Source organism: Staurois parvus, unplaced genomic scaffold, assembly GCF_062004578.1.
Source record: "Staurois parvus isolate SC_StPar_1 unplaced genomic scaffold, SC_StPar_1.0 ptg001387l, whole genome shotgun sequence".
Classification (NCBI taxonomy): Eukaryota; Metazoa; Chordata; class Amphibia; order Anura; family Ranidae; genus Staurois; species Staurois parvus.
Window position 1 is genome coordinate 291,049 of NW_028319183.1, and position 23,880 is coordinate 314,928.

General features: G+C 52.2%; 2 protein-coding genes across 3 annotated transcripts in view; one reads left to right on the top strand and one right to left on the bottom strand.

The window, feature by feature from the left end:
- TBCD (tubulin folding cofactor D) overlaps positions 1–19,190 on the top strand; it is a gene marked incomplete at its 5' end in the record, with an annotated part of 278,426 nt that extends 259,236 nt beyond the window's left edge. Inside the window, 6 exons of the mRNA XM_089661798.1 lie at positions 5,668–5,757; positions 6,615–6,702; positions 7,851–7,960; positions 10,476–10,551; positions 15,741–15,837; positions 19,041–19,190. Coding sequence (XP_089517924.1) covers positions 5,668–5,757; positions 6,615–6,702; positions 7,851–7,960; positions 10,476–10,551; positions 15,741–15,782 — 406 coding nt within the window. The remainder of the gene's footprint in view (positions 1–5,667; positions 5,758–6,614; positions 6,703–7,850; positions 7,961–10,475; positions 10,552–15,740; positions 15,838–19,040) is intronic.
- Positions 19,191–20,687: 1,497 nt separating this feature from the next.
- QTGAL (queuosine-tRNA galactosyltransferase) overlaps positions 20,688–23,880 on the bottom strand; it is a 405,856-nt gene continuing 402,663 nt past the window's right edge. For both annotated transcript variants that reach the window (XM_089661795.1, XM_089661797.1), the window contains one exon: positions 20,688–20,875. The gene's annotated coding sequence lies outside the window, so the exon portion shown is untranslated. The remainder of the gene's footprint in view (positions 20,876–23,880) is intronic.

The following is a 23,880-nucleotide window of genomic DNA, read 5'->3' on the forward strand; positions in this document are numbered from 1 at the left end:
TTAAAAATTGTAAAAAAAAAAAAAATCTGTTGACACCAGTGGCGGAACTACCAGGGTCACAAAAGTCGCACTTGCAGCTGGGCCCTGAAGTTCCACCACCTGGCTTGGAGGGAATGGTCCCAGCCGAGGGTCAGGGGGCCCCCTTCATTTTATTTGCACCGGGGCCCTGAAGGCTCTAGTTACGCCACTGGTGTATGTGGCAGATTTACTAAAAGCTAAATAGACTGTGTACTTTGCAAGGGCAGTTGCTCCAGAACTTCGTAAATGAGGCGAAGCAAAAAAGAATACCCAATCACGTGCAAGGAAAAGAATACCCAATCACGTGCAAGGAAAAGAATACCCAATCACGTGCAAGGAAAAGAATGCCCAATCACGTGCAAGGAAAAGAATGCCCAATCAGGTGCAAGGAAAAGAATGCCCAATCAGGTGCAAGGAAAAGAATGCCCAATCACGTGCAAGGAAAAGAATGCCCAATCACGTGCAAGGAAAAGAATGCCCAATCACGTGCAAGGAAAAGAATGCCCAATCACGTGCAAGGAAAAGAATACCCAATCACGTGCAAGGAAAAGAATACCCAATCACGTGCAAGGAAAAGAATACCCAATCACGTGCAAGGAAAAGAATACCCAATCACGTGCAAGGAAAAGAATACCCAATCAGGTGCAAGGAAAAGAATGCCCAATCAGGTGCAAGGAAAAGAATGCCCAATCACGTGCAAGGAAAAGAATGCCCAATCACGTGCAAGGAAAAGAATGCCCAATCACGTGCAAGGAAAAGAATGCCCAATCACGTGCAAGGAAAAGAATACCCAATCACGTGCAAGGAAAAGAATACCCAATCACGTGCAAGGAAAAGAATACCCAATCACGTGCAAGGAAAAGAATACCCAATCAGGTGCAAGGAAAAGAATACCCAATCAGGTGTAAGGAAAAGAATACCCAATCACGTGCAAGGAAAAGAATACCCAATCAGGTGCAAGGAAAAGAATACCCAATCAGGTGCAAGGAAAAGAATACCCAATCACGTGCAAGGAAAAGAATACCCAATCACGTGCAAGGAAAAGAATACCCAATCACGTGCAAGGAAAAGAATACCCAATCACGTGCAAGGAAAATAAAAAACATAATTTTTGCTTGCACATAATTAGTCAGCAGACTCCCCTCATTTACTAAGCTCTGGAGCCTCTGCTCTTGGACAGTACATCTGTGATTAGTAAATTAACCCCCGATGTCAAATATAATAATTAACAAGGTCCACCCAATGTAATATGATGGGTTAGAGATTAAATCGGAACCAATCAGATGACACCGTTTATTCTTTGGCTCTCATGCAAGCTTGAATTTGATTGGTGGTTGTGAGATCTCAGCGGCGCTCAGTCAGTCCCATGTTCTCGGAAGCTTTTCATCTGTCACCTCTGTCCCTGCAAATGTGTAGTAGCCGGCCTCATCCCGGTTACTGCCAGAGGTCCCGGCGACAATATTGGTGCCGCGTCGTCACCTTTTATTAGCAGGGAGATTTCATATTGTGGGGTCTCCCCAGACAGCACTTCGTAGCAGACTTTTCCTCCTGCTGAGGGCCGGGTTCCTGTGTTCCTCCTGATGTGGAGTTGGCAGGTTGGGGAGCGATCCTGTGCCTGGCCTAATCCGCTCCTCATCTGGTTACATTTATCCAATGGCTTCCAGATGTTCCCAATCGAGTGGCCTCTTTGTCTCACTTCTGTGTGTCTGAATCCATGTTGTCAGATCTGATTAGGATCTCCGCTCTCACCCCGCCATGACACCGCAGTCCTGGAACCCAGCAGTCCCCTCGCCAAGGTGCCATCTTCATCCCCAAATCCTATTACATCTGCTACAAGCTCTGATAAGGAGCCGGTGCTGAGTGTCAGCTCCCCGGCCTGCAGCTGCCCCCATTCTAGCACCCCATACATTTCACACCACCACTACCTACAGAGCAGGGCCCCCCCCCTTCTCCCCAACACACCACCACTACCTACAGAGCAGGGCCCCCCCCTTCTCCCCAACACACCACCACTACCTACAGAGCAGGGGCCCCCCCCTTCTCCCCAACACACCACCACTACCTACAGAGCAGGGGCCCCCCCCTTCTCCCCAACACACCACCACTACCTACAGAGCGGGGCCCCCCTCCTCCCCGGCACACCACCACTACCTACAGAGCAGGGCCCCCCCCCTTCTCCCCAACACACCACCACTACCTACAGAGCAGGGCCCCCCCCTTCTCCCCAACACACCACCACTACCTACAGAGCAGGGGCCCCCCCCTTCTCCCCAACACACCACCACTACCTACAGAGCAGGGGCCCCCCCTTCTCCCCAACACACCACCACTACCTACAGAGCGGGGCCCCCCTCCTCCCCGGCACACCACCACTACCTACAGAGCGGGGGCCCCCTCCTCCCCGGCACACCACCACTACCTACAGAGCGGGGGCCCCCCTCCTCCCTGGCACACCACCACTACCTACAGAGCGGGGGCCCCCCCCTCCACCCCGGCACACCACCACTACCTACAGAGCGGGGGCCCCCCCCTCCTCCCCGGCACACCACCACTACCTACAGAGCGGGGGCCCCCCCCTCCTCCCCGGGACACCACCACTACCTACAGAGCGGGGGCCCCCCCCCTCCTCCCCGGCACACCACCACTACCTACAAAGCGGGGGCCTCCCCCTCCTCCCCGGCACACCACCACTATCTACAGAGCGGGGGCCCCCCTCCTCCCCGGCACACCACCACTACCTACAGAGCGGGGGCCTCCCTCCTCCCCAACACACCACTATCTACATAGCGGGGGCCCCCCTCCTCCCCGGCACACCATCACTACCTACAGAGCGGGGGCCCCCTTCCTCCCCGGCACACCACCACTACCTACAGAGCGGGGGCCCCCTTCCTCCCCGGCACACCACCACTACCTACAGAGCGGGGGCCCCCCTCCTTCCTGGCACACCACCTTTACCTACAGAGCAGGGCCCCCTCCTCCCCGGCACACCACCTTTACCTACAGAGCAGGGGCCCCCCTCCTACCCGGCACACCACCTTTACCTACAGAGCAGGGGCCCCCCTCCTACCCGGCACACCACCTTTACCTACAGAGCAGGGGCCCCCCTCCTACCCGGCACACCACCGCTACCTACAGAGCAGGGGCCCCCCTCCTCCCCGGCACACCACCGCTACCTACAGAGCAGGGGCCCCCCTCCTTCCCGGCACACCACCGCTACCTACAGAGCAGGGGCCCCCCTCCTACCCGGCACACCACCTTTACCTACAGAGCAGGGGCCCCCCTCCTACCCGGCACACCACCTTTACCTACAGAGCAGGGGCCCCCCTCCTACCCGGCACACCACCGCTACCTACAGAGCAGGGGCCCCCCTCCTCCCCGGCACACCACCGCTACCTACAGAGCGGGGCCCCCCTCCTCCCCGGCACACCACCGCTACCTACAGAGCGGGCCCCCCCTCCTCCCCGGCACACCACCGCTACCTACAGAGCGGGGGCCCCCTCCTCCCCAACACACCACCACTACCTACAGAGCGGGGCCCCCCTCCTCCCCGGCACACCACCTTTACCTACAGAGCGGGGCCCCCCTCCTCCCTGGCACACCACCTTTACCTACAGAGCAGGGGCCCCCCTCCTCCCCGGCACACCACCGCTACCTACAGAGCGGGGCCCCCCTCCTCCCCGGCACACCACCGCTACCTACAGAGCGGGGGCCCCCTCCTCCCCGGCACACCACCGCTACCTACAGAGCAGGGCCCCCCTCCTCCCCGGCACACCACCACTACCTACAGAGCGGGGGCCCCCCTCCTACCCGGCACACCACCGCTACCTACAGAGCAGGGCCCCCCTCCTCCCCGGCACACCACCACTACCTACAGAGCGGGGGCCCCCCTCCTACCCGGCACACCACCTTTACCTACAGAGCGGGGCCCCCCTCCTCCCCGATGTCATCTGGTATTACCTAATGAGGCCCACCTGGAGATGATTACCCCGAAGTTTAAATTCAATAATGAGAAAAACAAGAGAAGGAACTATTTCCTGGCAGCTGATGGGCAGCGAGGAAGAATAACAGCCGGCAGTACAGAGCCGTTCTATTCCGGTTGTTGTGGTTGAGGGTGGAGCCCTGCCAAGCGTCTCCGCAACCTGCAGCTGCATCAACACACGTGGCGGCCATCTTGTGCGAGCTGCGAGGCTGCCATCCTATCCGGCTACCTTGATGATTGTTGGTTCGGGATTCGTAGGGAGACGTGGCACAGCGATGGGGGCCCAGCAAGACAGACCCAGACCAGGCCTTGGCTGAACATGCTGAGACTTGTAGTACAGCTGGTGGGAATATATGCCTGGGATTAGGGGTGCTGGGACTTGTAGTACAGCTGGTGGGATTATATGCCTGGGATTAGGGGTGCTGGGACTTGTAGTACAGCTGGTGGGATTATATGCCTGGGATTAGGGGTGCTGGGACTTGTAGTACAGCTGGTGGGATTATATACCTGGGATTAGGGGTGCTGGGACTTGTAGTACAGCTGGTGGGATTATATGCCTGGGATTAGGGGTGCTGGGACTTGTAGTACAGCTGGTGGGATTATATGCCTGGGAATAGGGGTGCTGGGACTTGTAGTACAGGTGGCAAGATCCGATGGCTGGGATTAGGGGTGCTGGGACTTTTAGTTCACCTGGCAGGATCCAATGGCTGGGATTAGAGGTGCTGGGACTTGTAGTTCATCTTGCAGGGTCTGATGGATGGGATTCGGGGTGCTGGGACTTGTAGTTCACCTGACAGGATCTGATGGCTGGGATTGGTGGTGCTGGGACTTGTAGTTCACCTGGCAGGATCCGATGGCTGGGATTAGAGGTGCTGGGACTTGTAGTTCAGCTTGCAGGCTCTGATGGATGGGATTCGGGGTGCTGGGACTTGTAGTACAGCTGGCAGGATCCGATGGCTGGGATTAGAGGTGCTGGGACTTGTAGTTCAGCTTGCATGGGTCTGATGGCTGGGATTAGAGCTGCTGGGACTTGCAGTTCAGCTTGCAGGGTCTGATGGCTGGGATTAGGGGTGATGGGACTTGTAGTTCACCTGACAGGATCTGATGGCTGGGATTGGTGGTGCTGGGACTTGTAGTTCACCTGGCAGGATCCGATGGCTGGGATTAGAGGTGCTGGGACTTGTAGTTCAGCTTGCAGGGTCTGATGGATGGGATTAGAGCTGCTGGGACTTGCAGTTCAGCTTGCAGGGTCTGATGGCTGGGATTAGGGGTGATGGGACTTGTAGTACAGCTGGCAGGATCCGATGGCTGGGATTAGAGGTGCTGGGACTTGTAGTACAGCTGGCAGGATCCGATGGCTGGGATTAGGGATGCTGGAACTTGTAGTTCACCTGGCAGAATCTGATGCATGAGATTAGGGGTTTTGGGACTTGTATTTCAGCTTGCAGGATCTGATGCTTGGGAATAGTGGTGCTGGGTCTTGTAGTTCAGCTGGCAGACTGATGGAAGGGGTTAGGGGTGCTGGGACTTGTAGTCCAGCTGACAGAGTCTGATGCATGGCGGTCAGGGGTGCTGGGACTTGTAGTACATCTAGGGGGATCCTTTGTCAGGGATTGTGTCTTTCCTCTGATGATTTTCCCTCTGCTGACCTGACCATTGTCTTTCTACAGTCACCAGTTTGCTCGGGATTTGCTGTCGTTGTGTAAAATGGAGATTAAAAAATCGAAGAACATCCAGAAGCTGCGCTCCAGCATCGCTGTGTGAGTTGGTGGATCTACACTGACCGTTGTCACATTCCCTTCATGTCCCGGCTGGCTTCACCATTAGGAAATACATCAGGAAAGTCCGGTTACTTAGTGGGCTGTCATTAAAGTGGATCTGTGACAGGTTCTCTTGAAAGCCCTCCCTTTCCCACTGACACCTTCCCTGCACTCCCCCCAACACTCCAGTCATCTTATGGAGCACTGAGCCTAGCCATGTTGTTCCATGCTGGACCCCCCCACCATGTGACAGTGTTCAGGCCGGGCTATTGGCCGCTCATGGCTCCTAGCACAGGATGGGGAGGTCGGGTTCTCCCCCCACGCGATTCATCTGTGACCGGATTCATTTAGACATTCAGTTACATCCTAACTACACCTCCGTGTTCTGACGGCGCTCTGGTCCGGTCACATGATCTTCCCAGCGGTGGCTTCGGTGTAGAGGAGAGGCAGCGACAACGGCGATGTAGTCACCCGTAGGCTTACTATGGGGCATTTGTTGTCGGCTGTCCCTCCTCTACGCTGAAGCCAGTACTGGGACCCCATCATGTGACCGGACCAGAAGGGCCTCAGAATAGGGAAGTAGATGCAGATCTTTCTTTTTCGGGGTCATTAGAATCGGCTCAGAATGGTGGTTGGGGGCAGATTCAGGTTTAGTTCGGATTTGATTGGACTTCAACATTAAGAATTTCAATTCTAGGTGGAGCTGTGTGGGCCAGTACTTCAGCCAGTACTTCAGCCAGTTCATTTCTAAGTTCCCATGTAATGTGTTAGCATTGTTGTGTGGCTGATGCAGTTTTCAGCAGGTCTCTCTCACTGCCTGTACCATTTCCACATCTGCTATGCTCTTTATCTTGTAGGTTCTGCGGCATGATCCAATTTCCCGGGGAGATCAGGAAGGAAGTGTTAGTCCAGCTGCTGCTCCTGCTGTGTCACTCGTTCCCTGTGGTAGGTGTGACAGTGTCGGGTACATCTCAGCCTGTGTGCTTTGTTGTGTATGTGGGTGGAAAGAAGACGATTCCGGAACCCGAACGAGTCGGCAGACAATAATCACATCTAGAAATATTTCATAAATAGATTGTAACAACCTTCATGGAGATGATGACAAGATGAGGCTGGTAAAAAAGTGAAACGTACCCGCTCTTCACCGTAGGGTCGGGCCATGAGGAGAAAACCGAGGGCGCAACCGTCTAAGTGTAGATTTATTAAAAATGGGGGGTGGGGGAGATAGGCACTAAAGAAGCAGACTACAGCGGCCTTGGAATATCAGCCGGATCCCCCTGGGGAACCTCCTGAGATGTTTTTATATGCACATTCTATCTGCTCAATAGCGAGTGTCCAGATTGCTACACTTTAATAAATGGAATTGTCCCATACTGCACTTAGTCGGGCGCCCCTCGGTGGTTTTTAAATGACAATATGCACTCACAGGAAGGATAACAATAGGGGCTGCCTAAGGGCACTTCATCAGGAGGCTGCCTAAGGGCACTTCATCAGGAGGCTGCCTAAGGGCACTTCATCAGGAGGCTGCCTAAGGGCACTTCATCAGGAGGCTGCCTAAGGGCACTTCATCAGGAGGCTGCCTAAGGGCACTTCATCAGGAGGCTGCCTAAGGGCACTTCATCAGGAGGCTGCCTAAGGGCACTTCATCAGGAGCCTGCCTAAGGGCACTTCAGCAGGAGCCTGCCTAAGGGCACTTCATCAGGAGACTGCCTAAGGGCACTTCATCAGAAGATTGCCTAAGGGCACTTCATCAGGGGGCTGCCTAAGGGCACTTCATCAGGGGGCTGCCTAAGGGCACTTCTGCAGGAGGCTGCCATTGCTTCTCAGCAGCTTCCATCTGATGCTTCCTCTATATAGTTGTTAGCCATTCCCACATCACACAGAACTTTGTAGAGCCATTTTATATGAGCGCTGCCACCAGTTTATGACAGACTCCATCGCCTTGTCTCATTGGCTGTGCCGAGCCTCGTTCTCCCTATTACATGCGTTCGATCTTCGGTAAGTCTCTGTGTCAGTCCAATGTACCGGCAGGTCGGGTCCCGTGCTGATGGCTGGTTTCTTACTATTTATTAGCTGTCATTTCCCCTCTGCAGGTGAGAAAATCCACATCCAGCGAGATGTACGAAATGTTTATCACATATGACGACATTGTGGAACCCGAAATTCTGGATGAAGTTCTGGAAGTTCTGAGTGAGACCACCTGGTGAGTACCGGAACTCAATACTGTTGTGAATAGCCTTGTGCCATGTGACCTCTGTGACCAATCACAGATTTCACACATAGTAAGCAATGATGTCACAAGTGACATCTTGCTTATTACTTTGCATGTGATCACTGATTGGCCAATCAGTGATCACATGATCGGGACCTCGTACAGAGGTCCCGTCCAACGATTGGTGTTTCACTGTGTATGGAGGACACAGCGGGCACCGGATCGCAGTGCTGCGTGCTCCCAGTATGAAGGTTTCATTGGTACTCTTTGAAAGGCTTCCTTCATTTCCTGTCTTAGTGACCCCATATGAAGTGAGAACTCCCCGGTGGGGGTCACAGAGCAGTAAAGACCTGACAGAGCATCTAATCCTTTGTGCATGGCGAGTTTATTTGCTGTAGTTCTACTGTAATAAAGGAACTTTTGGAACAAATCTCATATCAGTTGCCCTGATGTCAGTCAGTATTCTCAGTGGGTTGTCCAGTAATTTGTAGAGACAATATTTCAGGGGTAGGTGACCTTGACACTCCAGCTTCTGAACTACAGGTGCCAGAAGGCATTGCAAGACTAACAACCATGACTCCCAGAGGTAGGATTGGATTTGTAGTTTCACCACAGCTGGAGCGCCGTGGGTTGCCTACCCTGGAATATTGTATTCCGGAGCCTTGAGTCCATCTGCTGCGTCCATTCCGGTACAATGTTCATTATGGTCCCAGCAGACAGACGGAGAGGAGGATGTACAGCCTGCGGTACCTTCAGCAGCTGATCAGATATCAGATCAATAGATCAGGGTCCATGCTCACCAATCGGTGACCTACCTCATATAATAAGCCCCTTTAATAGCGAGTTGTGAGCAGGGGCTGGAACCCATGAAGTGTTTGCGTTGATCCAGAGTCGGGGGTGGGGTGCAGACGTTGGATGGGTTTGGTAGTTTCAGGTTCATCTGGCGTGAACTTGCACCGTTCGTATAAACACAGTGCGGTCTCCTGTAATCCCGGAGATTTTCCTTGGATAAGAGCATTGCCCGGAGGAATTTAGCGCTTCTGGAAAGTGCGATTGAAGGATTTCGGGGAGGTTATTAAAAACGTGTTGGAATTCTAGAGGCCCTTTGAAGCCTGCGGCTCGGGGAATGAAAATAACAGCCACTGAGCAGCCGGTGTGTCAGTCTGACAATGACTCCTGTGGATAACATCGCTCACCATCAATCTCATCCCCCCCAGATCCCCCAAATACGGCTCGGCCAGAGAACTATTCCTACCAGTCACCTGACCAGCAGATGAGACCTTCCGGGGACCCTGGCATCTCTTTAATAGGAGCTGTGTGTGGAGGAAGGGAAATTATCAGCTGATCTGATGGCTTTGAATTCTGGAATCCTGGTTGGTTGGAGGAGATTCTTGTACTTTTCACATCAAAGAAAGAGAAATAGAATACAGCTCATCGATTTATAATAGAGGTGCACATGGGAGGGAGGAGTCACAAAGCTGCCCAGAACTCGGCCCTGTCTAATGAAGCCGACATCTAGCATTGAGATATAACAGAGGTCAGCCTGGGCCACCGGGATCTAAGATGGGCAAGACACCAGGGCTGACCTAATGAATGGGCACTGCCCAGGGGCCCCAGGTGCTTTGGGGGTTCCATGATAATTTTGCATTTCATCATACTTGGCAACCGTCCTGGATTTGCTGGGACAGTCATGCTTCTAATTAAGCTGTCCTGGGATGGCCATGTCCTGGGCAGCATCCTGGAATCTGTACTGTGCCCTCCTGATCAAACCCCCCCCCCCTGTACTGTGCCCTTCTGATCAAACCCCCTGTACTGTGCCCTCCTGATCAAACCCCCTGTACTGTGCCCTCCTGATCAAACCCCCTGTACTGTGCCCTCCTGATCAAACCCCCTGTACTGTGCCCTCCTGATCCCCCTCCATTGTACTGTGCCCTTCTGCCTCCCCCTGTACTGTGCCATTCTGATCAACCGCCCCCCTATACTGTGCCCTTCTGCCTCCTCCCTGTACTGCGCCCTCCTGATACCCTACCAACCCTCCGCTCCATTGTACTGTGCCCTCCTGATCCCCCTCCATTTTACTGTGCCCCTCTGCCTCCCCCCCCTGTACTGTGCCCCTCTGCCTCCCCCCCCCCTGTACTGTGCCCCTCTGCCCCCCCCCCCCTGTACTGTGCCCCTCTGCCTCCCCCCCCCCTGTACTGTGCCCCTCTGCCTCCCCCCCCCCTGTACTGTGCCCCTCTGCCTCCCCCCCCCCTGTACTGTGCCCCTCTGCCTCCCCCCCCTGTACTGTGCCCCTCTGCCCCCCCTGTACTGTGCCCTCCTGTTGGCTCTATCTCCTCCATACAGTTGGATCAGCGGCACTTCCAGCAGAGAAAGGAGCTCACCTGTATGTGTAGGAAATGGGAGGTCTGGATGGACATTTCCCCATCTGCCCCTCTATGATGCTTTATATATTCTCTCCCAGCTTCTGTACAGCTGGGTGCTGATGTTGTGTCTGGTTCCCCCGCAGGGATGCTGATCTGGCGAGTGTGAGAGAGAAGCGGAACCACCTCTGTGACTTGATGAAAGTGCCGAAGCCGACCAAGGTAAGCTTCACCAACCTGGGGGAGAAGGGGGGTGGGGTCCACCATATGGTCAGCGTGCAGCACTTACCCCACATGGGTGCCAGTCTGGTAGGGCACAGATGCACGCTAATGTCGATGCGCGCTCAGCCGCCATCATAAAGACAGAAACAACAAGCAGGGAATGGTGTGCAGTTCCAGCTCTTCACACAGACGGGATTAGGAATAAAGGTTTCCTTCTTAGAAACATAAAGCAAAGAAAAACAGCCAATCAAATTCTTCCTTGCAGGACAATACTTATTTCTGATTGGTTGTTCTCTGCCTGCTCTCAGTAAATAAGCCCCCTATTAGCAGCTTTTTGAGTCTTTGTGTATGGCTCATTTATTAAGGCTCCATTCACACTTGTGGGACTTGTCATGTGATTCTGGACACATAAAGTTGCATGACAAGTCGCAGCCCATGTATTTCAATGGAAGCCGTTCAAATCTATGCAACTTAAAGAAGGCTCCCACACTGCAATCTATTGCACTCAAGTCGCATCGATGTAATGTCAAACGTTTTGAGAAAAAAGTGCATCTTAAAGTGGAGCTCCACCCAAAAGGGGAAGTTCCGCTTTAAGGACTGGTCCCCTGCTCCATGTTAAGGACTGGCAATTTTGGGGAGAGGGTACCCAGAATTTGACAGGTACCTGTCCCTACTTCTGCTGCGATTGCCTTAGAAGTTGACCTCCCTCCCTGTAGTCTTCTGGGACATGTGACAGGTCCCAGAAGACTACAGGACCCTGCGCAGTGGGCACCCGGCTGTGAAGCCGTATGCTGTCACAGCCAGGTGCCCACACTGAAGATGCCGGGAGAGAAAACGGACAGTGAAACCAACGGTGGTGAGGACACCGCTGGACCGAGGGACAGGTAAGTGGCTGCATTTTTAAAGTCAGCAGCCACAGTTTTTGTAGCTGCTGACTTTTATTTATTTTTTTTTTTTAAATCAACCGGAACTCCGATTTAATATTATAAACGACAACAACCTCCTCGATCCCCTACAGTCCGGCTTCCGTCCCCTACACTCCACCGAAACTGCCTTACTCAAACTCTCCAACGACCTGCTAACCGCCAAAGCTAATGGCCACTATTCAGTGCTCCTACTCCTTGACCTCTCTGCGGCCTTCGACACAGTCAACCACCCCCTCCTCCTCAAAAAACTACACTCCCTCGGCCTCAGAGATTCTGCTCTCTCCTGGCTCTCATCCTACCTGTCACAACGCTCCTTCAGCGTTACCTATAATGCTACCACCTCCCCCTCACTCCCCCTCTCTGTTGGGGTCCCTCAAGGCTCTGTCCTCGGACCCCTTCTCTTCTCCATCTACACCTCCTCCCTTGGCCAACTCATACACTCTCACGGCTTCAACTACCACCTCTATGCCGACGACACACAAATCTATCTCTCAACCCCCCACCTCACCCCCTCGGTCTCCGCCCGAATCACACACCTACTGAGCGACATATCAGACTGGATGTCACTTCACTTCCTTAAATTGAACCTCTCCAAAACCGAGTTTCTTGTCTTCCCCCCAGCCCGGACCCCACCCCCCACTGACTTCTCCGTCACATCCAACAACGCCACCATCAAACCCGCCCTGCAGGCCAGAGTACTGGGTGTCATTCTGGACTCCAACCTATCCTTCCAGCCCCAAGTCCAATCTTTAACAAACTCGTGCAGACTCCACCTCCGCAACATGCAGACTCCACCTCCGCAACATCGCCAAAATCTGCACGTTCCTTACCCCAGAAACCACTAAACAGCTCATCCACTCCCTCATCATATCACGACTGGACTACTGCAACTCCCTCCTCACTGGCCTGCCTCGCCGCTGGCTATCCCCGCTTCAGTCGATCCTGAATACGGCAGCCAGACTCATTCACCTTTCCAACCGCTCCATCTCCGCCACCCCCCTCTGCCAATCTCTCCACTGGCTTCCGATTGCACAACGGATCAAATTCAAAATCCTAACGCTGACGTACAAAGCCGTCCACCATACTGCCCCGAACTACATCTCTGACCTAATATCCAAGTACCGCCCAACACGCACACTCCGCTCCTCACAAGACCTCCTTCTCTCTAGTTCCCTGGTCTCCTCCTCCCATGCCCGCCTCCAGGACTTCTCCAGGGTGTCACCCATCCTCTGGAACTCCCTGCCCCAACCCATCAGATTATCACCTACTCTCCTCTCCTTTAGGCGCACCTTGAAAACCCACCTCTTCAGGGAAGCCTACCCCACCCCCTGCTAACTTGCCGACCTCCTCCACTCTTCCTACCACTCCATCCCCCACAGCTATCTCCTCCTGTGCCACCATCCCCTCCCTCCTAGATTGTAAGCTCGAAAGAGCAGGGCCCTCGAACCCCTCGTGTATCACATTGTATTGGTATTGTACTGTCACATGTTCTGTCCCCCTTTGTAATGTACAGCGCTGAGCGAACTATTGGCGCTTTATAAATACTGTATAATAATAATAATAATAATAAATGTGACGGTTGTGCAACAGTTACAGCCAAAAGTCGCATCCAGGCCACGCCCATCCAAAGTTGCATCAAAGTCGCATAAGTGTGAATGGAGCCTCAAGGCATAATAGGGACAGTGGCAAAGCAGCATTTGTCCAAACGTCATGGCATAGATCGAAGATCTAAGTGCAGGGCTATAAATCATATACTACAATACACCTCCCCCATATACAATGTGGTAATTATACTTTTTTCAAATTCCAGTAAAACAATATGATTAATACATTGTATACAGGGGAGGTGTATTATAGTACATATATTTATATATGGGGAGATTTAAGTGGTGCTTGGCAGCTATAGAAGAAAGGGAGTTGCGCAACAACGTGAGGGTTTTTGTTTATATTGTCAGCCAATTAGAATCTGAAATGTAGAAAAAAAAAAAGTTTTAATATTTTACACAGCTGATTGGATGTGGGGACATCTGCTGACCTGAATAGGGCCCTCTAACGATCTCAGCGACTTTCCTCGCACACTGGCCCAGATGTGTGGATATTAGAAGTTGGTGAGCTGTGCCGGTGTAGTCACCCGTTGGTTGGATCATTAGATTTGATCCCATTTGGTATATTGGTTGTCTCCTGAGATTATACTTTGCATCCTATACATAGAGGAGGACATGGTGCGGTGGGGGTCAGTCTCCAGCCTGTGACGTGAAGGAATGCAGGGGGTTACTCTGCACAGCTCACTCCATGATATTCATACGTTAGTAAATCTAGTCCAGATGTGGTGTCAGTGAATGCATGCTCTTATCTGTGAGGAATGGAAGGAATTTATTAGAGTAACCCCCACAGTCCCAGTCACCCGATACATCTCAGCTGGAACCGTGCCGCCAGCACACAGCACCGTGTTAACACCACATCCTCTCCGCCTGTCATACGTGTGCTTTATGTACCGTGATATCCATGTTCTCCAATACACCACGTACACAATGCGGCCGGGGACACAGCCCATTTCATAAAGCCGCTGCAGTGGAAATATCTGTTTTCTATAGACGCCCAATCAGATCCTAGTGCTCAGGGATTGTAAACATTGGATTGGCTGTAGTGGGGTATGCTGGGAGTTCAGTAATGAAAGGTTTTGTTGTTGCTCTGTTGATGGAGAAGCTGCTGGCTGGTGGGATTTAGTCTCTGGGGGAAGGGGGCGCTGCATCCAGATGGATCAGGGTGTGATCTGCCTCTCACAGTAAACACGGCCTGTATCAAATGTTCTGCAGATTCTTTTGCTGAATTCTCATTGATTGGCATGTGTATGGACATGGCCTACTCCTCCCCCAATCCCCCACCTATTCAATGGGAATCGAGGAGGGCAATAGGGTCACATGATCACGCTGTCACCTCTATTGTGTGACATTTGGCTCCCTACCTGGTCGTTTTTATTTACAGTCAAGAGCAGAAGGGCCAGCAGCACTCCAAGGAGATTTCCTTTCACTGATTTATTATAAAATGTTGTTTCGATTTCCTTTCCCAAGACAACATAATGTCCCTCTGTGATCCAAAAACATTGGCCTGCGGTGCATGAAAGAAAAGATTTTTGTACAATAAATCTGTAAAAAAGAAGAGTTCTGATGGCTTTCTACTTACGATTGGATTTACTGACATCACTACCCATTGTCACGGCAACAGGCACCCCCGATTATTATGGGTCAGTAATGATGTACAGGAATCACATTTTTCAGGACAAGCTTTCAGCAATCTTCCACCTTTCTAGGTCCAGCCAAGCAGTACTGGGCTACCGGGACATTTCAGCCAGCAAGTCCATCTGTAGAGGAGGTGCAGGATGGGCAATACGGCTATATACAGTAATGGGTAGCAGCAGATTCCCAAATGTGTGATCTGAGGGGTGTACATGTGATAAAGGGGGGCAGGACGGGCTTTTTTTTCTGAGCTGCAGTTATTCTTCTACATGTCATTTGGAAGAAGTAGAGAAGCTGATCTTCCCCCGTAATCCCCAATACACATGTGCTGTACCAAAAACATGGACGCTGCTGCACCCAGTGAAGAATTATAATTGTCAAGAGTCATTCAAAGACAGAGTCACCTATTTTCCACGCAGAGCGAAGTGACCGTGTCTCTGGATGGCGCCCCGACCCTCTAAGGCTGCATTCACACTTGAGCGATTTGAAGCTCCAAAAATGCTCATACGTAAAAAATCATTGTTCTCTATGGTGCTTGTTAACACCTGATCGCACGAGCAGGCACCATAGAGAACAATGGATTGTTTCCACGTTTGAGCGATTTTGGAGCTTCATGCTACAAATCGCTCAAGTGTGAACGCAGTCTCAGGTCTGTTTCACTCGGACTTCGGCTTGTATTAGAGCAGTGTGAACACAGATTCTAATCAGAGTGCTGTTTGCCACTTAACCAAGCTGCTAGTAGGCTTCAGCACTTATTGAAGCTTGAGGAAAGCCTGCTAGTAGTTTGTTTAAAGTGGCAATCAATACACCCATTAGGATCTGCATTCAGCATTTACAAACTGTAGCTGAATGGTACTTTAAAAGCTTCAACAAAGCTTGCTGTTCACACTGCTCTTATACAAGCTGAAGCCCATGTATTATACTCACCTTATTAGCGCCCTCTCTCACCGCTCATTCCTCCTTCATAACCAGTGAGAATAGCCGGCACTTCCAAGCATGGACAGTAAGTGTTCTTTTCTTTTGACAGGTCCAGGGGCCTAGAAGCCAGTCTATAGACCTGGGAGAGTGACATCACCGCTGATTCCAGTGTCGGCTGTGGAGGAAGGGGCCTCAAGAGAACGTCGGTAAAGTATATGGGGTGGGACCCCTTTGCACAGACGTTTTTTTTCCTGTATGGGAAAGAAAAGTATCTGCAGTAACTTAACACAATCAAAAGTATTATTTCCCCTGAAGATGGGGCAGGTATTGGGATGTGCTGTGCGACATTTGGACGGAGTAGTGATGGTAGATATATCGGCTCCCTGTTATTGGGTCCTAAGGCCTTGCACATGGTACCATCTAGGTGTGGTGCATTCCTCCTGGCATTTGAGTGTGCACGGGGGGGACGGGTGCAGCTGGACAGGGCTGAGCGATGTCACAACATTTAGATCCCTGTCCAGCCGCAGCCTACCAACCATTGACAGGCAATGGGGCTGGAGACTGCAACAGTCCTGGGTGCACAAAATGTTGGGAGGGGACACAATGCACCTAGACGGCCCTATTTCAGATTGGATTTCTTAGCTGCCATTGTATCAGTGATTGTTAGTTAAAATGTTACTAAACCCACAACAGTACAATCAGTCTGTAGATGCAGTAAAGCATGCTTGTTATACTCACTGTGGAACCTAAGGGGTTAATCCTCTGCATTGTGTAAAAAGGTTGTTTCATCCTGTCTTCTCTGATCCTTCTCTTGTTCAAATGTCCACACCTTATCTCCTGATAACACAGACTGAACCTGTAGCCACATGCTCAGTTTGGTGTGTATTGCTAGAGAGGTTTTTTTTTTTCTTCGGAGAGTGCATGTAATCAGCACAGAGCCAATCAACACTTTCCAAACAGAGGTCCTGCATCCTTCTAGAGCAGAAAGAAAACCCCACCTATAAGCGTTAACCAGTGCTCTGCTGAAGAGAAAAGGAATTTAGCAGTTTATATTTACTAAAATAATTGTATTTCCATGTTGTGTGTACTGTAGGAGACCAGATATAGTGAATGCGGGGTCCGGAGAGAGCGGATAGAGCGAAGGCGGGGTCCGGGGAGAGCGGATATAGTGAAGGCGGGGTCCGGGGAGAGCGGCTAGAGGGAAGGCGGGGTCCGAGGAGAGCGGATACAGTGAAGGCGGGGTCCGGGGAGAGCGGATACAGTGAAGGCGGGGTCCGGGGAGAGCGGATACAGTGAAGGCGGGGTCCGGGGAGAGCGGATACAGTGAAGGCGGGGTCCGGGGAGAGCGGCTAGAGGGAAGGCGGGGTCCGGGGAGAGCGGATACAGTGAAGGCGGGGTCCGGGGAGAGCGGATACAGTAAAGGCGGGGTCCGGGGAGAGCGGATACAGTAAAGGCGGGGTCCGGGGAGAGCGGATACAGTAAAGGCGGGGTCCGGGGAGAGCGGATACAGTAAAGGCGGGGTCCGGGGAGAGCGGATACAGTAAAGGCGGGGTCCGGGGAGAGCGGATACAGTAAAGGCGGGGTCCGGGGAGAGCGGATACAGTAAAGGCGGGGTCCGGGGAGAGCGGATACAGTAAAGGCGGGGTCCGGGGAGAGCGGATACAGTAAAGGCGGGGTCCGGGGAGAGCGGATACAGTGAAGGCGGGGTCCGGGGAGAGCGGCTAGAGGGAAGGCGGGGTCCGGGGAGAGCGGATACAGTGAAGGCGGGGTCCGGGGAGAGCGGATACAGTGAAGGCGGGGTCCGGGGAGAGCGGATACAGTAAAGGCGGGGTCCGGGGAGAGCGGCTACAGTGAAGGCGGGGTCCGGGGAGAGCGGCTAGAGGGAAGGCGGGGTCCGGGGAGAGCGGTTAGAGGGAAGGCGGGGTCCGGGGAGAGCGGCTAGAGGGAAGGCGGGGTCCGGGGAGAGCGGCTAGAGGGAAGGCGGGGTCCGGGGAGAGCGGCTAGAGGGAAGGCGGGGTCCGGGGAGAGCGGCTAGAGGGAAGGCGGGGTCCGGGGAGAGCGGCTAGAGGGAAGGCGGGGTCCGGGGAGAGCGGCTAGAGGGAAGGCGGGGTCCGGGGAGAGCGGCTAGAGGGAAGGCGGGGTCCGGGGAGAGCGGATACAGTGAAGGCGGGGTCCGGGGAGAGCGGCTAGAGGGAAGGCGGGGTCCGGGGAGAGCGGATACAGTGAAGGCGGGGTCCGGGGAGAGCGGATACAGTGAAGGCGGGGTCCGGGGAGAGCGGATACAGTGAAGGCGGGGTCCGGGGAGAGCGGCTAGAGGGAAGGCGGGGTCCGGGGAGAGCGGCTAGAGGGAAGGCGGGGTCCGGGGAGAGCGGCTAGAGGGAAGGCGGGGTCCGGGGAGAGCGGATACAGTGAAGGCGGGGTTCCGGGGAGAGCGGCTAGAGGGAAGGCGGGGTCCGGGGAGAGCGGATACAGTGAAGGCGGGGTCCGGGGAGAGCGGATAGAGGGAAGGCGGGGTCCGGGGAGAGCGGATAGAGGGAAGGCGGGGTCCGGGGAGAGCGGATAGAGGGAAGGCGGGGTCCGGGGAGAGCGGATAGAGGGAAGGCGGGGTCCGGGGAGAGCGGATAGAGGGAAGGCGGGGTTCCGGGGAGAGCGGCTAGAGGGAAGGCGGGGTCCGGGGAGAGCGGATAGAGGGAAGGCGGGGTCCGGGGAGAGCGGCTAGAGGGAAGGCGGGGTCCGGGGAGAGCGGATACAGTGAAGGCGGGGTCCGGGGAGAGCGGATACAGTGAAGGCGGGGTCCGGGGAGAGCGGATACAGTAAAGGCGGGGTCCGGGGAGAGCGGCTAGAGGGAAGGCGGGGTCCGGGGAGAGCGGCTAGAGGGAAGGCGGGGTCCGGGGAGAGCGGCTAGAGGGAAGGCGGGGTCCGGGGAGAGCGGCTAGAGGGAAGGCGGGGTCCGGGGAGAGCGGATACAGTGAAGGCGGGGTTCCGGGGAGAGCGGCTAGAGGGAAGGCGGGGTCCGGGGAGAGCGGATACAGTGAAGGCGGGGTCCGGGGAGAGCGGATACAGTGAAGGCGGGGTCCGGGGAGAGCGGATAGAGGGAAGGCGGGGTCCGGGGAGAGCGGATAGAGGGAAGGCGGGGTTCCGGGGAGAGCGGCTAGAGGGAAGGCGGGGTCCGGGGAGAGCGGATAGAGGGAAGGCGGGGTCCGGGGAGAGCGGATAGAGGGAAGGCGGGGTCCGGGGAGAGCGGATAGAGGGAAGGCGGGGTCCGGGGAGAGCGGATATAGTGAATGCAAGGTTTCCAAAGGAGAGGTGACTGGTTACTAGGAAAATACAGACAGGTCCTCTTTTCTTGTGACCTTTTTTTTGGATTGCTTGCAGATGTTCTGAAGATTGAATTCTCTTCTCCCTACAGGTTCCTCGGTCTCGATGGGAATCTTCAGACACCTGTTGCAGCTCAGCTGCCCTGCCGGTTTTTGTCAGCAAGTGGCGCTGTATGCATGATGTTCACTATAAACGGGTTTGTGTTCTGTCAGTTCTAAAATAAAAACATGTTTCTTGCTCAGTCGCCTGCAGTAAATTACTACCAGCCGTAGTGTGTCTGATACCAGCACTGCACTGTGTATCCAGATCTGCTGACTGGGCAAAGTTTGTTTACAAAAGTATTGCTGACACTTTAGATCTGTATAAAGATTCACCGCAAAGGCGAGTGCCGCACTCAGCAGACACACCAGGATGGTATACTGAGACATGATGGCCTTTGTACCTGTCATGGTGATATTAACCACTCGCCCTCCTGAGGATCCCCCTCCCCCCCTTCCTGACCAGGCCATTTTTAGCGATACGGCGCTGCATTACTATAACAGACAATTGCTCGGTTATGCAACATTGTTTATAAATGAAATTTGTCTTTGTTTTTCCCCCACAAATAGAGCTTTCTTTTGGTGGTATTTGATCACCTGTGCGGATTATATTTTTTGCTATAAAACATATCCAGTAAAAAAAAATCTAATTTCTTCATAAATTTAGGTCAAAATATATTCTGCTCCGTGTCTTTGCTATAAAAAAATATGTGTAAATGAATTGGTTTATGTGAAAGTTATAGCGTTTACAAATGGCGGTATATATACTGGGATTTTTTTTCTTTTATACTAGTAATGGCAGCAATCAATGACTTATAGCGGGACTGCGATGGGCATTCTGACACGGGGGGGGGGGGGGGGAACTGTCACTGACATCCACAGTGACACCAATACAGTGATCAGTGCTAATAAAAAGCACTGACACTGTACTAATGACACTGGGCAGGAAGGAGTTAACATCTGGGGCGATCAAAAGTTTAACTGTGCGTTTTACTAGGGAGACATGCTGCTGTGTAGAGAAATTCAAAGCAACATGAACTTGCTGGCAGGAGAGAGACCTATGTTGTTTACACACAGGTCTCTCCCCTATCAGCTTTACTTGGCGATCATCGGGTGCCGGCGGGGAATCTCCGTCCAGGACCCGGTGATTGACAACCCTAGCCGCCAATGGCAGTGCACCCCCTACCTGGAAATGCCCATCACACACACATATATATATATATACACACACGCAGAAGTTTTTGTTTTCATTTTGGATAGAGTAACCCATCAGGTTTTTTTATTTGCCATCTGTGTCCTATTGCAGAGCTTTCCCTCCCTTGCCTGTCCCAGAGCCAAACAGGAAAGCCCTTGGGGACCCCCCAGGTCAGTAGAACTAGTGTCCCTGTTGGGAGATTTCCCCTCTATTACTTTTCTGGGGACAACACAATTTGTAATTTTCTTTCAATGATAATGGTAAATAGGACAAACAGAGAGGATGAATCTCCCAAATGGGGGCACATACCACAATTAGAAGAATAACAAAAAAAATCTGACGGGGGGTCTAATCCCTCTGCATTCTGTCCAAAACTTAAAAAAAGGTTTGCCTTATACTTTAAGCAGTAAATGCTGCAATGTTGTCTGCAGACAGGTGCACTTTACTAACCCATTACTCAGCACAATCTCAAAATACAACATGAAAACAAAAATACTTGAAGGCATTGTGTAGAAACATTGTATATACATTTATTAAAATTACATGTCTGGAAAAGAGGTAAAACGGCTTTACGTTACTCGGGAGTCGGCTGCGTCTTGTTGCACGCTCCATCTCTCCGACGCTGAAGGACAGCGGTGATCCCACCTGATGTTGTGTCTCGGCATGTCTGCCCCTCTGAGAACATTTCCCATCCTGTCACACAAGAAAACGGGTTATAAAGGGGAGGTGAGGCTTTTCACACTCATTGTGTGGTGGTTGTATTATATCCCACACCTTGTGTACACAGGATACACCACCACTGTACACACATACATTGGATCACGGGTAAGAAAGGCAAGACAGGTCCTCTTACACATCACACAGCGAGGAATCTTGCAAAGTCTTGAGCGGAGCCATGACAATACAGATGTTAGTCAGCGATTTACAGATCCAAATGAACTGAGAATTGGCTTTATAGTGGAAGTAAAGTCACTTTGTTCATTTTTACCTAAAGGTAAGCTTATAATAATCATTTTCCCTACAGGGATGCTCTATCTCCTAATCTACGGCGCAGCAGTCGGCAACATCGCTGGAGCATGCGCTCTGAAGGAACAGCATACTCATGCTGTTACTTGAGAGCTGTGTGCTGCAGCTTTCAGGTACATACTACCTTCCCTCCCCCCCCCCCCAAACAAAGTGCCAAAAAAAGGGGAATGTCTCCTTTAGGGGTGAAGTTGCGCTTTAATCAGACTGCTGATTGCCACTTTTAACAAGCTGCTAGCAGACTTCAGCATTACCTGAAGCTTGAAGAAAGCCTATGAGCAGCTTGCCTAAAGTGGCAATCAGCAGCCTGATTAAAGCAGAACTTCACTTCTAAAGGAAATGTTCCGCTTTATGTACTCCTCCCCTCTTTTTGGCATTTGTTGGGGGGGGGGGGGGGGGGGGGGGCTGGGTTAGCAGGTACCTGGTTCTGACAGGTGCCCGAAAGCTGCACATGCGTGAGGGAGTCTCTGCAGTTTCCTCTAATGAGCACAAAGTGCACAATTTAGAAACTTTTAGGCCTCTTGCACATGGGAGTTTGAGAAAAAAAAAATGATTTTTGTATTACAGGGATGAGTACAAGATAATACTTGACGTTTGAGCGCAGTCATTTCCAGGCATACAGGTGAATATTACAACAGTGGCAGTGAGAATACATGATCTCCGGTACACAAGGTCCATGCGGAACATTTTACTCGGGATATTTCTGTCAACAAACTTCTCAGCATAAACATTGGTAAATGATGTCAGTTTGCAAGATCCCTTAGATATTTAGTTTAGGTACATCATCCTTAACCTCTTCCAATCAGGCGAACGCATATATGCGTCCTCGCGGCGGGTGGGCCTTAATGCCGTGAGACCGCATATAAGTGCTTCTAGCGGGTAATGGAAAAATATTGATCTCTTCTTGTGAGTGGAAGCTTTCCAATCATGTGACCCCCAATCACGGCAGTCACATGACCGAAATGTCCGTCTCCTGGGATAGAGGTTGTCTTAAAGGACAATTCTTTTATACTAAATCTGGTGCCGCTCTGCATAGAAACCAATCGGCTTCCAGGTTTTATTGTCAAAGCTTCACTGAACAAGCTGAAGGTTGAAGCTGTGCATGGCGGCCAATCAGCTTCTGTGTTTTCACTCTTCAGTTTTAGTAAATCAACCCCTTTGTGTCCGCCCCTGCCGAGCAGAAGTCTTTCATTAACTTGTGTGAATAGGACAGTTTTTCTTGATCAGCGGCTGCAGCCACCAATCAGTGTATTCTGACAGCAGAGTCCCACTGTGCCTGTGGAGGAGATTCAACCATCTGCCTTGCTTGTGTGGATGGAGGAATCTGTTAATTTTGTTCGTTTTATTCAGCCCAATGACTGAGGGAAAAAAAACGAATCATCCACGGCCAGCTTTAGGACCGGTTCATAGCAGGTGCTGTTCAGTGCGTTCTTAATCTACATCAAAAATGCATGGAGTGGTTTCCTTGTATTCCAATGACCCTAGTGCAGTCAACAAAAGTACAGCATGCTCTTTTTTTTTTTTTTTTTTTTTAAATGCATCTGGAATGCCGCAAAACCCATCAAAAATGCACTGGAACATACATGTCCTGAACTGTGATGAAGAAATATGGGGGGAAAAAAATGCAAGGAACATATCTAAAAGGTGCCTGCAGGAATTGTGGGGTGCAGGTTAGTTCATAGGGGTGGGAAGATGATAGTGTAGACCAGTGGTCTCAAAACTGTGGCCCTTTGATTGCCTTGATCTGGCCCTTGGGGCACTATTCCTCCCACTGAGATGAGGCACCAGTCCTTCCACTGACACCAACATTAGGGCATAATTCCTCCCACTGATATAAACTACAGAACACTATTACTTCCACTAAAGATGGGGCACTTTTCCTCCCACTGGTACCAACATTGGGGTACTGTTTCTGCCACTGACATCAACAATGGGGCATAATTCCTTCCAGTGATATGAAATATAGAGCATTATTACTCCAGCTAACACTAAAGATGGGGCACTTTTCCTCCCACTGATACCATCTGACACCAATGCTGGAGCACCAGTCCTTCTCTGACACCAATGCTGGAGCACCAGTCCTTCTCTGACACCAATGCTGGAGCACCAGTCCTTCTCTGACACCAATGCTGGAGCACCAGTCCTTCTCGGACAACAATGCTGGAGCACCAGTCCTCTGACACCAGTTTTGGGGCAAATTTTCTTCCAGTGATACCAGTGTTGGGGAACCATTCCTTCCACTGACGTCAATGTTGGGGCACTATTCTTCTCACTGATACCAATAATTGGGCTCTATTCCTTCTACTGACACCAATGATTGGGCACTATTTCTGCTGCATTTTCCACTCCTACTGGTTACAGTCCGGGCCCCCCCCCCCCCCCCTAAAGTCAGAAGACTAGAAAACTGGCCCTTTGTTCAGAAAGGTTGGATACCCCTGGTGTAGACATTTGTAAGATGGGCGGGGGATGTTATAGTGGTCAGTTCAGTAGAGGGAAGGGGGGGTGTGTATGAGTAGTTCAGTTGGGGTCGCTTGAGGGGTTTGGGTGAATGTAAGTTCAGGAGGGGGGGGGGGGGGGACACAGGCCCACTGCACACTTCTGCATTGTGGTAATGTATGCACACATTACGGCTTTGCAGGACCTTTCATTTTGAATGGGACCCCTACCCCCTGCCC